Source organism: Aquarana catesbeiana, linkage group LG04 (genome assembly GCF_042186555.1).
Source record: "Aquarana catesbeiana isolate 2022-GZ linkage group LG04, ASM4218655v1, whole genome shotgun sequence".
NCBI classification, from domain to species: Eukaryota; Metazoa; Chordata; class Amphibia; order Anura; family Ranidae; genus Aquarana; species Aquarana catesbeiana.
The window spans coordinates 624,537,479-624,555,905 of record NC_133327.1 but is presented as its reverse complement, the minus strand read 5'-3'; the positions used below and the strand labels follow the sequence as shown (position 1 = coordinate 624,555,905).

The 18,427-nt window shown below is 43.0% G+C and overlaps 1 protein-coding gene across 3 annotated transcripts in view; it reads right to left on the bottom strand.

Moving 5' to 3' along the window:
- The window catches only part of TP53BP2 (tumor protein p53 binding protein 2), a 104,636-nt gene that overhangs the window by 33,185 nt on the left and 53,024 nt on the right, over nucleotides 1–18,427 (bottom strand). The window contains exons 5-10 of one of the 3 annotated variants that reach the window (XM_073628332.1): nucleotides 13,985–14,067; nucleotides 11,933–12,034; nucleotides 10,748–10,919; nucleotides 10,470–10,651; nucleotides 8,594–8,758; nucleotides 4,624–4,825 (exon numbers count right to left, since the gene is read on the bottom strand). In XM_073628332.1, coding sequence (XP_073484433.1) covers nucleotides 4,624–4,825; nucleotides 8,594–8,758; nucleotides 10,470–10,651; nucleotides 10,748–10,919; nucleotides 11,933–12,034; nucleotides 13,985–14,067 — 906 coding nt within the window. Of the gene's footprint in view, nucleotides 1–4,623; nucleotides 4,853–8,593; nucleotides 8,759–10,469; nucleotides 10,652–10,747; nucleotides 10,920–11,932; nucleotides 12,035–13,984; nucleotides 14,068–18,427 lie in introns of all 3 variants that reach the window. The other 2 variants (XM_073628333.1, XM_073628331.1) reach the window with 2 other exon arrangements.

Genomic DNA, 18,427 nt, shown 5'->3' with positions numbered 1-18,427 from the left:
TGAGGCCTGGACACTCCATTGCTTTAATAGAATCAATTGGACCAGAGGAAATATAAAATGCTCAAGAATGAGACACCGCACAAGAAGTAGACAATATACTAATATAATATTGTATAAAATAGCCAGGGTTTATATTGGAGCTGAACAACCTATACCCTTTTGCTCTAGGGAAGCAATGACAAGCACCTGTCAGAAGCAAATTACTGCATATTTATATAGACAAAAAAAAAAAAAGAAATGAAAGCCCAACTTGAATTTGTTTATATTTGACTTCCTATTGTGACTTTTTTTTTTCTTTTTTTAATAAGACCCGTTTTTATTTCATACCCAATTTTAGATCCAATGATGTAATCACTGGGTTTTTGTGGCAATGCAGGCTAATCATGGGTAGTGGGAGGGACTAGCAGGGTGCTGTATATACCTGCCTGAAAACAGCCTCAGTACTCCTCTCTTGAGCCCTCAGATCCAATTCAAGCAGTGTGCTTGATGCTGGATATCTTCCAGAATGGAAATGGAGCGGGCTCAATCTGGCTTGCTGCAGCTTCCAATGCACCGTAGTGTGCAGTGAAATCAGAGTAAGCAATTTCAGTACAGGACAGGGTAAGGCCGGAGTTCAGCTTTAACTACTTCAGCTCTGGAAGGTTTTACCCTGTTCTGAGAGCCAAAAAACAGACAGAGGGGAGACATTTGATAGCCTATGGCTCATCCCAAGAACATCATCCCTCTGGATCATCTACAGCCACTGACCACCTAAGCCTTGTCTGACCCAACTCGGCGTATGCCCCTTTGGGTCCATTAGATCTGATAAGCCTCTTCATTGTCGGTGGTGGTGTGTCTGTCTTCACTCCAGATGTCATATACCTATTGCTTCTTGTTTGAAGTCACATAACTTCTGAGGACTCCCTATCATTAGGATCAACACACATATGGAGGATTTCCTCCCACATTCTACACCCAGAACTGTTGGTTCATTTTTTATCCTGACATTGGACATTTTAAACTTTTTTTAGCGCTACACTTTTGTTGTTTTCTTTTTACTTGGCATATAAGCTGTTGGCCGTGTTAGCTGCTGGTTTCTGTTTTTAGGGCAGCGCAGAATTACTTTGTACATTTTTCCTTGTATTGGTAGAATGCAAAAAAGGGATTGGATAGGGATGACGGTGCCAAAAGTATATAGAGGCTACAATTATTACTTAAAAGTTATACATTTTACTACATGACTATATGGCAAATAACATACATAAGGTGCATAAAATATAAGCAGAGTAAATATACAGACAATGGTACTGGCCAAAGTATCCATATGCATGGAATGGTCACTGATGCTTGTCAAGTCCCTATATGTTTCGCCATACCATGGCTTCTTCAGTGCATTATATAGTCACCAGTGTTCAACTGTGGCTCTGATAATAATAAACACATAATCAAAAATAAAATATTATAATCTAATATAGTGTGACAAAAAACAAACAAAAAATCGAATGTCATGGCTCGTGGACTCTCTCACCCCACAAATCCCTCCTTACCAAAGGGGACTCCCCAAAAAAGGGCACACAACCGGGAGGGATTTGTGGGGAGGGAGAGTCTATGAGCCATGACACTCGATTTGTTGTTTGTCACACTATATTAGATTATAATATTTTATTTTTGACTTTTTACCTTTTGATTACTGTAATTTTGATTATGTGTTTATTATTATCAGAGCCACTGTTGAACACTGGTAACTATATAATGCCCTGAAGAAGCCATTGTATGGCGAAACATGTAGGGACTTAACAAACATCAGTGACCATTCCATGCATATTGATACTTTGGCCAGTACCACTGTCTGTATATTTACTCTGCTTAGATTTTATGCACCTTATGCATGTTATTTGCCGTATATTCATTTTATTAAAATTTATATCTTTTAAGTAATAATTGTAGCTTCTATATACTTGGGCACCATTATAATCCCTAGCCAATCCCCTTTTTACATTCTAGAATATATGCTATATTACCAAAATTATTGGGACGCCTGCCTTTGCACACACATGAACTTTAATGGTATCTCAGTCTTAGTCCATAGGATTCAATATGGAGTTGGTCCACCCTTTGCAGCTATAACAGCTTCAACTCCTCTGGGAAGGCTGTCCACAAGGTCTATGAGTGTGTCTATGGAAATGTTTGACCATTCTTCCAGAAGCGCATTCGTGAGGTCAGGCACTGATGTTGGGCGAGACGGTTTGGCTCACAGTCTCTGCTCTAATTCATACCAAAGGTGTTCTGTCGGGTTGAGGTCAGGACTCTGTGCAGACCAGTCAAGTTCCTCCACCCCAAACTCGCTCATCCATGTCTTTACGAACCCTGCTTTGTGCACTGGTCCAAATCATTTGGTGGAGGGGGGTGGGGGGATTATGGTGTGGGGTTGTTTTTCAGGGATTGAGCTTGACCCCTTAGTTCCAGTGAAGGGAACTCTTAAGGCATCAGCATACCAAGACATTTTGGATAAATTCATGCTCCAAACTTTGTGGAAACAGTTTGGGGTTGCCCCTTCCTGTTCCAACATGACTACGCACCAGTGCACAAAGCAAGGTTCATAAAGACATGGATGAGCGAGTTTGGGGTGGAGGAACTTGACTGGTCTGCACAGAGCCCTGACCTCAGCCCGATTGAACACCTTTGGGACGAATTACAGTGGAGACAGAGCCAGGCCTTCTCTCCAACATCAGTGCCTGACCCCACAAATGTGCTTTTGAAAGAAGGGTCAAACATTCCCATAGACACACTCCTAAACCTTGTGGACAGCCTTCCCAGAACAGTTGAAGTTGCAAAGGGTGGGCCAACTCAATTGTGAACCTTACGGACCAAGACTGGCTGCCATTTAAGTTGAGGTTTGTAGCGTCCCAATACTTTTGGTAATCTTGTATGTATGTATGTATGTATGTATGTATGTATGTATGTATGTATAATATGTATATGTTTTTTTACACTATTAAAAACCACTTCGGCCCCAGAAGGATTTACCCACTTCCTGACAGGCCATTTTTTGCGATACAGCACTGCATTATTTTAACTGACAATTGTAGGGTCGTCCGACACTGTACCCAAATAAAATTTATGTCTTTTTTTTCCTCCCACAAATGGAGCTTTCTTTTGGTGGTATTTGATCATCTTTGCGGTTTTTATTTTTTTCACTATAAACAAAAAAAGACTGACAATATTGAAAAAAAAGGAAATCATATTTTCTACTTTCTGCTATAAAACATACCCAATACATTATTTATTTTTTATGCAATTTCTTCATAAATTTAGGCCAATATGTATCCTGCTACATATTAATACACAAGGGGTTAAATGTGTTTCCTCAGTGTGTTTCTGTGTGGGGGGATGGGCCGCCTGGGACAACACACAGATTCATCTTCCTGCATAGCAGAAAGATAGGATCTCTGTGTCATCCCTGGACAGAATGGAGATCTGCCTTGTTTGCTATGGCAGATCTCCGTTCTGTCTCTGTGGGGAACGATCGAGGGCGGCCGGCAGACTCCGGTGATTGGCTCCCTCGCTGACCAATGGGTGCGCCTGCACCCACAGAACCTTGTGCACGAACCAATTTACACCTACAGCGATTTGCGCAGCCGAGCCAACCTGCTGCAGTATAACGGCGGCGGCTGGTCAGCAAGAGGTTAATGGCGGTGATCAACTACTTATAAATGGGACTGCAACCTACACTGGAGGGGGGGGGGGGGGGGGGGGGACGACGACGACTGACTAACTGCCAGTGACATCAACAGTGACACTAATACAGTGATCAGTGCTAATATTATACACCATCACTGTACTAATGACACTCGCTGGGAAGGGGTTAACATCTAGGGCGATGAAGGGGTTAAATGTGTGTAATGTGTGCTGATTTTTACTAAATGTGTTTCCTGTCCCTAGAAACAGAAACAGAGAGAGCTTTGCCTCTGTACAGGGAGAACTGTGTTGATTGTCAAGACAGAGTTCTGCGTTGTGATTGGACACAGCCAATCAGCAGGTCTCAGACATGAATCATTGGCTGGGACTTGCTGGCAGATTCCAGCTGTGTACAATCACCAATCACAATGAGCGACGGAGGGAAGGGGCCCGCATGCACATTCCCTAACCTGGAAGCAGGCAGCGACATATGGGTACGTTGCTTTGCCTGCACGGGCAGTACACTGTGGGCAGGTGGCCCGCAAAAGGTTAATTATTAGATTGAGTTGGGAAGAGAAAGTTTCAGTCACATCTATTCAGTATACTTGCTCCTTTGATGCACATACAACAGACTGGGAACACAAAACAGCAATATCTTCAATCTATTAAAATGTGTTTTTGTCTGTATCCCTATTGGAAATCCTGTTACTTCCTGCCCTGACAGGAAGTGAAGTGAGTCCCCTCCCCCCCTTCCAATATTTATAGACAAAGAAAAAAAAAACCCAAACAGAGGTTCTATCCCTTTCCAAAAAAATCCCCTTTTTTTCTATGGCAAGAAGTGGCTCCTCCTAACAGTAAAGAAATCTTTCTGGACCTATACCTGCATTTATTGTCACACCTGTTACCACCATACACAAAGTAAACAGTTTAAGGGAAGGAGTAAAATGTAACTGTTGGATAAGTTACCAGATTGCGCCTTGGCCTGAGCAGTCTTCATGTTGGGAAGAGTCTGGGACTTCAGTGTCACATCCGGTACTTGTGTGGGAGTGGGCCCCTCCGAGTAGGCAGGTTTAACCAGCAGCTCAGGTCTGGACGGCATACGTGGCATGGTGGCGGACTGAATGTAAGGACCGACAGCTGCCACTCTGCTGCCGGTAGGCGCTACCTGCTGAGGCAGATTCCCATCAGATGAAATCTAAATTAAAGAGAGGCGGCAAAGCTTTTTCAAACACAAAACAAGCACACAGCAAAAAACAACGATTGCAGGGAGAAGCAGCAAAAGAAAAGTACAGGTTCTCCATAGAGACAACAACACTAAAATGGGATTATAGTGAACTGCCAGTGATTACACACTGAATTATTACTGTACACCTCCAAGAGCAGTAGTATAGTGTTGATCTATGTTAGCCATCGATAAATGCAGAACATCTGGTGTTTAAATGACACTGTATTGGATAAACATGCAAGCTTTGGAAAAAAAAAATTCTTCTACAACTATAAAAAAAAAAAAAGTCTTGCATGAAGTGTAAAAATGTGAAGTTTGCCCTCCTCGACCCCTCCATGCACATCATTTACCTGGGGGAATGACATGCAGTGTGCTCACTGGCTCCCCCATAATATGCAAGTCCCATATCCCAGGAGGCCTTTTAATCATTCATTAAGTGGGAGGGGGGCGGGCCTAGCAGCACACCATCATGAGGCCCCGCCGGCAGAACCCGAAAGAGCCGTCACAAGATGGCAGTGTGGGACCAAGCGATGTCTGTTGACAGAGGGATGTTGGCGGGGACAAAGCTGGATCAGGTGTCTGGGTGAGCATCCAAACTGCGCCTGCATTGTCACATTATAAGGCCATTGCAATCCCTAATGTTACCAAGAGCTCTAAAACTCAGCAAATAACTGGTGATCCCGACAGTCCTCCTTTGAAAGAACTCATTCTTATTTGTAACTGACCATGCTAGGCACAGAAGCAGATCTGTCCTAGCACGGTCAGTTTGTGTCCTTTCTTTCTATTTCACATCTACAGGACATCGTGTTTCTATAGTCCAGAAGACAGATTACTGCTGCCACACGCTCAGTCAAACTGCTGCAGGAAGGAAGTGATAAAAGGTAGCAAACATCCCTGTATAGAAATAAGTACATTCATACCACAGATGTGAAATCTATTAAACTGCAGTCAACTGTGACCGTGCAAACTGAAATATGACCGTGCTATCAAACTGATAAAGTTTGAAACAAAAAGTGCCTGTGCAAGATCAATAAATCAATCCATATCAAAAATTATTATATCAAAGCCCCATACAATTCATGAAGTCCATAAAATCACACAAGGATTGGTAGCGTTCTCTTGCATCGCCGGCTCCAGACGCAAACACAGGCTGCCATATTTTTGGTGGAAGTCAGATTTTTTACTTTAAAGGTGAAAGACGTTGGAGGATATTTTGACCATTATAATTTTTGCACTATATTTTTAACTTTGTGGTGAAATTAAGGAGTTTGGGGTTTTTTTGTGCAATAATTTTGGACAGTGATTTTATGGACTTCAGGAATTACATGGGACTTTGATTTAATGATAACTTTGGATGCTGGTTGTAGCTGCAAAGTGCCTTTTCGATTCTTTGCCCACCACCCTTAGAAACTGGAGAAAGAAGGGAATTGGTGGGGTGGGATGGTTATATCAACGGTCACGTGACCACCATTAAAAGGGCAAGGAAAAGGGTATTTCCCTGGTTGTTTAGCATTGGACACTACATAACCAGTTTCTGGTGTATTTAGGTCTAAGAACTGAAATGATTATCTTAGTTTGCTGTGGCTTTAAAATACTTTAGGCTCTGAATTTTACACCTCAAATAAATGCTCAGAAAGAAATAAAGTGCAGCATCGAAAAGTCTATAGGATGATCTGTCCAGGGAGAAACCAATGATGTGAGATGTTGCTGAAAAAGGATCAATTTGTGTAAACATTAAAGTAAACCTGTGATCTATGGACTTTGTGTGACAGCAGAGTTATGTCACATGGGCCTCCAGAGGTACCCGGCATTTCTTTCTGGCTCCTGGCAAGGATTGCAACCATAGGGGGGTAGGTGGTAAAGAAGGAAATGTACGTAAATATCGGGGATATATGGGGGTTTGAGGCAAAGCTATTCCTTTCCACCAAATGGGCAGGACAGCAAGTGAAATCATCCCTCCATACATGGACACATGCATCCGTAAAAACCAGACAGAATATCTAACCCCCCTAAATCTATTTAAAACATAAAATAAGCCTGAGCCTTCATTCAGCACCATTACTGCAGTATAAAGTTAACTCACCTTCCCTCCTTAGAGCAGTTATAAAATAGGGTGAAGGGGGAATGTTAATGTACACAAGTTGGGACTTGGCTGGAAAGGTAGTAATGCCCAATTATAACAAAGGGTACAACAAAAATTCTAAATCCTTCACTTTTGGGGGAAAAAGGAAATCGTAACCTTCCCTTCATTTCACTAGATCAAGCTAAAAACAGAAACGGGCAAAATAATTTTGAATCCCATCAAAAACAAAAGTCCAAAAACAAACTTTGAAGACGGGAGGGATAAGCATATTTTACTGCAATAAATACCATCTTAGAAGGTAATTACACAATACTGCGGTAATGGGCTTCAGCGGCTCAATGTTCTGATGTGAAATGATCCATTTGAAACTAATGATAGCTCAGCAGATTGTAGACCTTTCATCATTAATATGCAAATGGTAGGAGTCAGCAGACTGGTGTGTCATGTACAAGATATTCCGGTTTGATCCTCTTAGCTGAACAAAAAAGCAGAGTGCAATCCTTTCTATAATAAGCCATATTATAAATGTTCCATGGAGTGGGATGCAATAACCTACTTTTAGGAACAGCTGTGATCTTTGTAATCTGGGCGAGGAGTGTGTACAAGTCACCATTAGCCCTACTGACCTGCAGTGAAAATGTGTGGGAATATTCTCAGTGGTGCTGACATTACTCTGCACCACACACAATGCATGATCTATGCAACCTATGCAATCATGGTGGAAGATGTGGTCACTTGGTTGTCTGTACTACCAAAAACCAAATGCAACTGTCCAGCCCGATGCAACTGTCCAGCATTGTGCATAGATGACACAGACAGAGGTGAGTGCTGGCAGTATGTGGCCTGTCCTCAATGGAAACCCTCTTAAATCTACTACTCTATAGCTGCCAGGGTTGCATAGGACCATTTGCACCAGGTACGCATATACAGGGATCAAATAGCATTATCCCTAGCTGTATACAATACACAATAACAGGAATTATGAAGACTGAATAATCTGTCATAATTATATAAAACCTGGTGCAGTTATGAAAGCACAGGTACCTAGAGGTGCCTGCAGATACATAAATACCCGGCTTTTACATGTGCCAAATCTTGCCTGTTCCTTCCTGTCTAACACATATTCCAACTGACTAGTGAGACAGATCATCAAAACGATGGGCCCAAGAGGGATGAATATGGGTTAAATATGGCAGAAAGCTACCCCTAAAAGTGTTGGTGCTTTGTCAAAACTGTCTTCGACCTTGTGTAATAGGAGGGTACGGGAGACAGCTACAGATACGTACATATCTCTAGGTTATTGCTTTATACCTGCAGCAGTTTTAAGGATCTCTTTAAACAGGTCATTTATACTTTTGGATAGAATTTAATTTGAGTAGCTTAAAGTATACGAATCTACCAATTGGATTAAAAAAGTTAAATTATCTTGTTACGGAATAGGAATAGCATTTATAATTATGTACATATTATGGGGGCATCCATTTTTCCTTGAGGCATGCACATCCTGTTCTTCCTACTTAGCAGTGCATTTTGGCTTTAGTCCCAAGGACTAGTGTGTTTGGCAGAGCAAGGGTCAGCTATTTTCTACCCATGGAACTCGATTGTTCTGTGTTCAGGAAGTCACTTACTGGTACATTCTCCTTTTGCTGAAGGGCCACCTTCTTCTTCCAGAGACGATCTCGGAGCTCGTTGACGCGTTTGTCCATTGCAGTCACCTCCGAGTTGCGCTTGTTCAGGCTCTCTCTCTGCTGCTGCAGCTTGGCATTCTGCTCCTGGTTCAGCTTGTTCCTCAACTGAATGAAGGCACACAACAAGAGACCCTTAAGACAGCGGACTCTAAAAGACGGAGCAGGCAAAGCTCTGCATGCTAATCCACAGCCATTGACAAAACGGAAGGAAAGCCTTTACAACTAAAGGGAAAGCTACCTCAACAGACAGCACACCTAGATCTATGCCGATGGGCACAGGTTAAAAGTAAACAAAGGTTTTAAAGGAAGCCTGTGCTGACAATATGCAGGCTGCCAAAGGTGAACTACTTGCATGAAAATGCTAGTTGCCTGGCCGACAAGCTGAACCAACGGCTTTTTTAATGCTTTTGAATTTCATGGGACAGGTTTGCAGATCAGGAGTGCTTTCCTCTTATCTTCACAAGCATACCTGGTTGAGTCTCTGAAAAAAATGAGGCCAGACACAGCCAGGGAACAGGCTTTTTTCAAGAAGAGGCTCCAATTTGGTCAACCAGAACTGTCATTTTTGATATTATCAGTCTATAAAAACAAATGCAAGCAATTTTGTTTTTTTCTAAAACAAGGCCATCTACCAAAAACTGCTGTTTTAATAGCTCCCTATTTCCATGAAAAAATTGTTAAAAAAAAAAAAACGGACCCGAGCTTCAAACCGAGAGTCTGGTCTTTGATGTACAGTGTGTTGCAGGGATGCAAAGCACATCCCTCCAATACATCCGTTTTCGCTACGAGCCCTCTTCTAGATTACTACCTCCTCCTCCCTGTTACAACCTTAAAAGGAGAAGTTCACCTTTAAAAATAATTAAATACACATTTTGTGTCAGGTTAAAAAAATGTGCATTTACCAATTTGTTTTTTTTGGAGCCTGGAAAGCATGGCACCAGCCATCAGCAGATGGCTGGTGCCATGCAGGTCTCCTGCAGACTGTCAGTGTAAGTCTGCCTGTACATCGTATGGACAAGCAGTTTTAAACTGACAGGAAGAACCAATGACCTGCCAATCAACAGCACTGTGGCAGTTCATTGAGAACTACAAGCTGACAGCCACAAAGAATGTTGGGTACTTGTAGTTCATTCACTCACAGAACTCTGTGAATGAATGACGCAGCCGTGTGGGCAGAGCGCTATTTTCAAAAAGTGGCAGCTGGTACAGGGAACTTGTAACATGTTCCCAAAGGTGAACTTATCTTTTAAAAAAGAGAAGTTCGGGATTAGAGAAAAAAAATAAATCATACACACCTAGGTGGATGCAGCATTGGCCCGATGCTGCATCTGTCCCCCCGCTGCCTCTAGACCAAGAGCTTAGTGAACAACGACCAATCATTGCTCAGTTCTTGGTCTTTAGTGAGCAGAGAGCTGGTGACTGTCAATCACCACCTCTCTGCTCTGCCCCTCCAGTGCTCACTGGAGCACTGGGCTGTGGAGGGGGTGGGAGCAGCACAGAGGCCGAGCCAGCTGCTGTTCCAAGCATCTGGGTGGATCTCGACTATATAGTCAGGATCAGTCCAGAGCTGGCTGACCTTCCACAGAAAGGAATGGAATCCACGGAGTACATACCTGGGTGGAGAATACACTAGTTGCTGGGAAGATTCTGAATAAAAGAATTGTGCGACACTGGGCAGGCCGCGTAATGAAGATCACCACAGTTTACATAGTCATATGCTATGAGCAAAATGATTAGCCTGCTAGGAGGGACTGAAGATAAATATACCAAAAGGGTGCCAATCCTTTAGGGCAATTCGTACAGTCCATTAACTTACCTGCAGCTCTTTGTATAGCCGGTCAAGTTCAGCGACTGCTGACTGGTTGTCATGGTAACCCTCGATGCGCCCGTTCTTTAGCATCTCCAGCTGTCTGTTTAGATCCTCCACTTTAGCCACAGCTACCATCAACTCCTTCTGCTTCTGCTGGAACACGTTATTCATTTGCTCGATCTCCTCCACTGATGAGTAAGAAGAGAAAATCAAACATTAACACATCTATATGATACATTTTCTGAAGAAAAAAAAACAAATCAACACAGAAGTTGGGGCCTCACTTAATCTGCCATTGCTAAGCCTCTTCTGTTCCACATGACCCTTCAGAGCTCGCACTTTCTTCAGCTTGGCCTCCTGGTTCTCAGCAATCTCCCTCAAGCGTTTCAGCTTCTCTTGTTCGCTGGCCTGCTGCTGACGCTGGTCCTGCTGTTTCAGATATTTCAGCCGCTGTTCCTATAGTAAGCCACAGAGGTCATGTCAAATAATGGCAACCTTAACCCTAAACATTCGCAGTCCACACTTGGAATAGGATAGTTTTTTGTATATTTCACATTTCAATATCAGTTGAGTCAGCAGAGTGAATAACGCAGGATTTACAAATAAAGTTGCCTGCCCAGCAAACTGGCAAGTCCCGTTACAAAAGAAATAAGCAAACAAATTATTTCAATTAAATATAGCTACTGTATAATGGAATATAAATGTTTTGTCTTTTTGAAAATGACTTATTTCAGGCTTACTCAATAAAAGAGGAAACGCAGCAATGCAACATGCAATAGCCCGCAGCAGCCAATCAGATAACATCATCACTTTAGAGTCAGCCGACCTTCAACCCATGTGTACAACTGTCCGTGCTACAGAAGCCGGAGACCAGCTTCTGTCGAATGGGCATGCTGGAAAACCAGCGTCCGACCTGTATCCGCTCATTTGCTACCAGCAGGGTTGCACAGATAATGATACCAGTATTGGTGCTGATACTAAGCATTTGCACAAGTACTCATGCAAATGTTCTGATACCTGATACTTTTGCGGTGCAATTAGAGACCATACAAAATATATGGACTCAAATTGCTTTGCAAAGAATCACATGCGGTCTGAACAGGAAGATGGTGTGATTCCTGTCCGAATCACATGCGGTTTCTTTGTGAACCCAGGCTTGTCATAGTGACTTCAGCCTGGATTCACACAGGAGTGGGAAACCGCAAGCGATTCAGACAGAAGCTCGCTTGTGTTAGTCCGGGAATCTTTTTTTTTCCGTTCTGCCCGCTGGGTAGAAAAGAAAAACTTCTAGTGTGTACCAGGCTTTACTGATCTTACTGATGTAAGCTTAAATTTCATTGGCTAATAAAATGTACTGCACATAACACTTTAACCTGCTCTACTCAGTTTTGTAGTGTGTTAGATTACTGTACACATCCTTGTCTACTTCATAACCAAATTGTTTCCATAAATTGCCCCAATGGATATACCTTTGTAGCCAGCATTAGCTGTTGGGCTTCTATCTGCTGCTGCTGTCGAGCTGCCATCTCCTGAAGTTCCGCTAGGGTCATGTCCATTCTGGGACCGTTCACCTATTAACAGATACACGTATTGCATCATAAGTCACACAAGTACATGAACACATTAAACGAAAAAAAGGTGAAAGGCTATCTTTTCCAATGTGAGGGACAGTCAATTGGGAAGATTCACCTTTAAAGCCCTGTGACATTTATGTTTAGGACAATTAGAGTGAATAATCCTAATCCCTCACTGTAATGGTCATGCCTACTGGGCATCTGCGATCTGTTATATTTATATTCATTTCAAAGTGAATATCACGCTGGACAATAATCTGTTGGTTAAACTGTATTCAGAGATCTGAATACTTCTAGAAAACTGTATTGGATGTGGTCATAAACGTAGTGACATCCCAGCAACCACTCCTTAGACCAGATAATTGGTCAGATGATCTGTAAACACCCACCATTGATGTGAAGAAAAGTGGAATGCATCCATATTTGCCATCAAACAAGGAACATCTGTCAAGTTTGAGAACCTTGCTCATCGACTGAACTCTGCTAAAACCAAGGACACTGCAAGTATTCTTCCTATTTAACTTATTTTATTTTTCTGTTGCTTTGTTAATCTCTTTATTACTTTGTAACACCCTTTTTTCTGTAAAAAAATTTTATTTGCACCAATTTGACTTTTTTCATAATTAAACCCCAGTTTGAAAAAGGTGTTTAAACGGTCTTTAAAGTAGAACTATAGGCAAAATTTTCCCCCCATTTTGGATAGAGCAAGGAAGGGTTATAACCGTCAGATTCTTTTTATTTTTTTCACCATCTTTGTGTCAAATTGCAGAGATTTCCCTTCACTTCCTGTCCCACAGCCAAACAGGAAGTGAGAGGAAATCCCTGCAAATTAATGGAATTCCTTGGGGATTCTTAGATCACCTGAACTAGTGTCTCCATTGGAAGATTTCCCCTCTATTACGTTTCTGGGGACAACCCAAAATTTGGGATTTTCTTTTACTTTCAATGATGAAGACATGCTGGTAGGTAAATTGGCTTCTGTCTAAATTGGCCCTAGTATATGAATGTGAGTTTCGGACCTTAGATTGTAAGCTCCTTGAGGGCAGAGACTGATATGAATGTACCATGTATATGTAAAGCGCTGCGTAAACTGACGGCGCTATACAAGTACCTTAAATAATAATGATAATGGTAAACAGGATAAACACAGCGTGAATCTCCTTAACAGGGGCACAGACAGCAATAAAAACTGACAGGGGGTCTAATCCCTCTCCACCCTATACAAAACTAAAAAAAAAACTAAAAAGGTTTTGCCTTACACCTTAAGGCTTTTAATGCAAGCTAAACGAAACCCTGCCACTTGAAGAGTCCCCTCCTCTGTAAAATGGGATGGTAGTATCTTAAATGGTTAATTGCTTCATTAATTTAACCCAGTGACACTCAATCTCAGGCTGCTGGCAACTAGATTAGGTCCCACAAGCTGGGAAATCTTTGTGCCAGGTGCAGCTGAGGGTGGCATGATTACACAAGTGACAGTGCAGTGTGAGATTGGTCAGTCCTTTGCCATGAGTTGGTAAGGAGGGCAGGGATTTAATATCCGTGTCTGTCACACTCACCACTCTATCAACATCTAAAAAAAAAAAAAAAGAAGTTTTTGCCTTTATTTAGGGCTATCCTATTCACATACTTCATGCCATCTACATTTTCTACATTTGGTCAAAAGCAGTGGGATTGAAAAAGGCTAAAGTATTTTTTCCTAGCTTCAGGAAAATATCTTCACATATTTTAAATACATAGAATAATAGTTTCACCTGCCTGTGCAGAACACAATTTTTTTTTAAATATATATATATATATATATATATATATATATATATATATATATATATATATATATATACACACATACATACATATATATATACACACACACACACAGACAATATGTATATACCGTATATTTCAGCCATGTGGTTTGTCTGCAGCCAAGTGATGCATCACACTTACCCCATTTTCCATTATCGGTCTGTCTGCAGGGCCTTTCACGCCATTCCGCTTTAAGTTGGAATCACTTGTTCTCTGTGCATTAACTGCATTTAAAAAAAAAAAAATTAAATAAATAAATTTTAAATTAAAAAAAAATAAATAAATAAAAAGGATAAACACATCCATTAAAATGTCAGCAGCAACCAGCGGTATCAGCCTGACATAAGGCCTGAAGGAAGTTCTTGCTTTCTGGTAAACGGACGGGCCACTTCATGAAGTCCGGTTCATAAATACAAATTGCATGAACTCATTCTCTTACCAATAAACAAGTATTGAAAATCAGAGGATCAACAAAGCAGCATTGTTTGATGGCTCACTTTTCTCACCCATAGCAGGTTTCCTATATAGAGTAGCTCCAGGCAGGTAAAATCAGAGAACTGCTAATGCAATCCAGGAGATACAAGACAAAATCCACTCAATGAACCTTTAGCTTGGCGTACAGCCGGTCCACCTCATTTTCATCTCTCTGGCCTCACTGCTGGTGGCACTATAGCAACGGCAATGTAGACAGACAATGCACCCGCACAAGTGTGCCAGCAGAGAAATCCAAACAGTCAAGCAAGGCAGCCAGTACAGGGAAAGAATGGCGGCAGTACAGAGTACAGGGCCCAAAGTGACAAGGTGTGAGCAGAGTGTGCTGTGCATGGATCTCATTAGATTGATCACACTGGTGAGGCTGGGAATTCCGGCCACACAAACTGAAAAAAGTATGGCGTTCCCAGACAACCGGCAAACTACACCCTAGATGAAATATGAAAGGCCTGGACAAGTAGGCATATCCCAATGTGTGCATTTCAAGGGTTCATTTTCCAAGAGTATTAACATGCATTATCCTCGGCTGAATTTTTTCACTGTCATTTGTTATAAAAACACAATCCTCAGCTTCAGTTCACATGTACAGCTGAATAAACCCGTCTGCACGGCTCATTGAGATTCAGATGTTTAGGTACAAACTGAAAAAATAGTAAAACACAGGAAATCAAAAAGGAGGCAGAGAAAAGGCGCTACGCATATTCCATAACCAAACAAATCATCTCATTGTGACAATACATGATCTACAATTCAGTCCAAAGAGAATTGTATTTCCAATTACCAGAATAGACACAGGAATGCGAGGGATAAGAGGATGATGGGTACATGGGTGTTACTCCATAATCAACGCTGCACATATAATGATGCTGTGAATGACTCGAAGCAACTTGGTCTCAAGATCCATCATAGTAAAGAGGGATTTACTAAAACTGGAGCAGCTCTGCATAGTAACCAATCAGCTTTAAGGTTTTACGCCCCATTCACACTTGAGCAGAGTGAGTTTCAGGCACGTTGCAAGAGTTTTGCAAGCATAGTAGAAGCATTGGAGGCTGGGTTCACAGTTATGGGAATTGGATGTGGGTTTCTCTGCATTCAATTCGCATGACAGGAGAGAGTGTGACCGGCTCTCAAAGGAGCCAGGTCACACATCTCTGGATCGGCCGCAGAGAACACAGCAGAAGGGACCTGAAATGGTGAACGGGCATGCACCGGACCCCCTGCTGTGCCCCGCATATAGTGTGAACCCAGCCTTACATGTGTATTCAAGCTTCAATTGTTTTTATTGTAGCTAAAAGAATTAGGGGGAGGCGCTGCTATTTTGGCAGAAAACATGCAACAAAACGCTTGTAAAACGCTCATGTTGAGAGTTCTTTTCAAGCTTTCCCACTGAAGTCTATGAGGCCAATCTGCCTAAAAGAAGCTCATGTACTTTGAACCACAAGCGTTTGGCTAGCGGTGACAAAACGCTCAGATGTAAACAAGGGCCATGGAAAGGAATGGGATTTTGTCTGATGAGCGTATAAGGCTGCATTCACACCTGGGCATGCTGAATGGATTGGGATGTGCAACAAAGTCATATGGGTATGATCTACAATCTTTTGGCTACATAGTGCATCATTACTGGTGCTCCTGTGAATGCTCAGCCCCTGTAGGCTCAATTCACACTTGCAAATTTGAAATCACTGTGATTCTACCCACGATTCCAAAGCTTGTGGCAATTGCTGCAAAATGCGTGATGCACCTTTGGGGGTCATTCATTCTAAAAAAGGCACTCCAAACAATGTGGGAATTTGCACAACAGAATCAAGCTGCAAAATGCTGAAAAACACTCCTTTAAGATTCACGTGAAGCCAAAAAAGAGCAGGAGCTATATTTGGGGGGCCAAACTAGCACAGGACAGCCCACTGAAGTGAGTGGTGTGAGAGGCGGAATCGCATGAAAATTGCCCACACAAAAGCGCAAGTGGGAAGCCTAGTCCCCACTATGCAAAGTGTGAATGGGGCCTGAAATGAACCTTTTCAGTGGATTATCTATTGTCAAGCCAACAAAAATCTCTTAAAGAGCAATTCCAGGTAACAAGTGAAACCAAAACGCAAGAGACCAAGGTTTTTCAGCAACCACATCTGTACTAAATTTCAAAGGTTCAAAGTTACCTTTAGCCCCCGTTCACATTGGAAGACTTGTCATGCAATTTGACAGATTGCAACCTATTGCCGGCAATCGCTCTGTTCAAATGCAACGCTGACTTTGCGGTGCTGCACTTGCACTACTTTTGGCGATTTCGAGTGCGACTTGGATAGACATCTGTGCATGAAGTTGCACGATTTCAAAGCCGCAGTCAATGCGAATGGGGGCTTATCCGAGTTCTCTGTAGTTTCCACCACAGGATTGCTAGCACTGAACTTCCTAAAGACTCTGCTTTTCTGCTCTTCCTGCGTCCGGCATCATTACATTCACACTTCTGGGGAAGGTTTCCCTCTCACTGATTGCCTTAGTACTGACAGACGGCTTTGTTCAAATTTAAAAACTACAGAACTAATGGGGTAAGGCTGTACTTCCCATATCTCAACATCTAAACTTTAATTGTTTCACTGCAGTGCCCAGTTAAAAACACAGCACAAATCATTGCTCCTATATGCGGAGAATGGACCCAGAGTCTTGTGTTACACGCTATACAAGAACTACAGATAGCTGCAAATATTTCCTTTCTAATCCAGGAATACTCCCTTGGCAACACTCATAATGACAACACAAACCAGAACCAAACTACCGTATTTGAAACAATTTACATGTATTCTCAGAATAATGCACTAACATCCAAGTAAAATTTTAGGCATTCCTTGCATTAGGAGTTTCATTTTTGGCTACTGTAGACATATGAATGTCCTTGCAGCAACACAGTTCAGTGCTGTCCATGATATTCTATTATTTTCACTAACAGTTACATTTTCAGGGGCCCACCTCATTCCAGTATTGCTTGGACCAAGGAGGAGAGGCTAGACCCTGAAAGCTTGTCCTGAAAATGTAAGAGTTAGCGCACATTTAAAAAAAAAAAAAAAAGTATCATGGACAGTACAGTGCTCGCATGTATTTTTGGCAAGACACTCTCTAAAGCTAGGCTAAATCTAAAGTGATGCTGACACTGCATTTTTCTTCATTAGAGCACAGAGATTTCCTCCAGTTGTCATTATGAAAGTGGTTATAAAGCTTCGTTTTTTGTTTTTCTTATAAAAATAACAAACATGTTATACTTGCCTGTTCTGTACAATGGTTTTGCACAGAGCAGCCCTGATCCTCTTCTTCTAGGATCCCCTGCTGGCACTCCTGGCACCTCCTCGAGGGCTTTGCCTGGGGGCACCTGTGTGTTAGCGCCCGAGTCCTGCTGCTGCATCCACTGACAGAGAAAGCGGGACTTGGCCCCACCCCCAGTTCCCATGTTACCAGATTTGACTGACATCAGCGGCAGGGGCGGATCCAGGGGGGAGGGCAACGGGGCAATTGCGACTTCCGAGAAATGCAGGTGAGTGACTGCCACTGTGAGAGAGCCCGCCGGGTGGCTCCATAGGTGAGAGAGCCTCCGGGCGGCTCCGTGAGTGAAAGAGCCGCTGGGCGGCTCCGTGAGTGAAAGAGAGAGCGCCGCCGGGCGGCTCCGTGAGAGAGAGAGCCGTTGGGCGGCTCCGTGAGTGAGAGAGAGAGCGCCGCCGGGCGGCTCCGTGAGAGAGAGAGCCGTTGGGCGGCTCCGTCAGTGAGAGAGAGAGCGCCGCCGGGCGGCTCCGTGAGAGACCCGCTGGGCGGCTCCGTGAGTAAAAGAGCCGCTGGGCGGCTCCGTGAGTAAAAGAGCCGCTGGGCGGCTCCGTGAGTAAAAGAGCCGCTGGGCGGCTCCGTGAGTAAAAGAGCCGCTGGGCGGCTCCGTGAGTAAAAGAGCCGCTGGGCGGCTCCGTGAGTAAAAGAGCCGCTGGGCGGCTCCATAGGTGAGAGAGCCGCCGCTGACATGTGCTGCTCGATGTGTTTGTGAGCGGGCTGCTGGCCAATCAGGGAGCAGGCGGGGCGGGGGAGCAGAGAGATGACATCATCTCTCACCGCCCGGCGCCC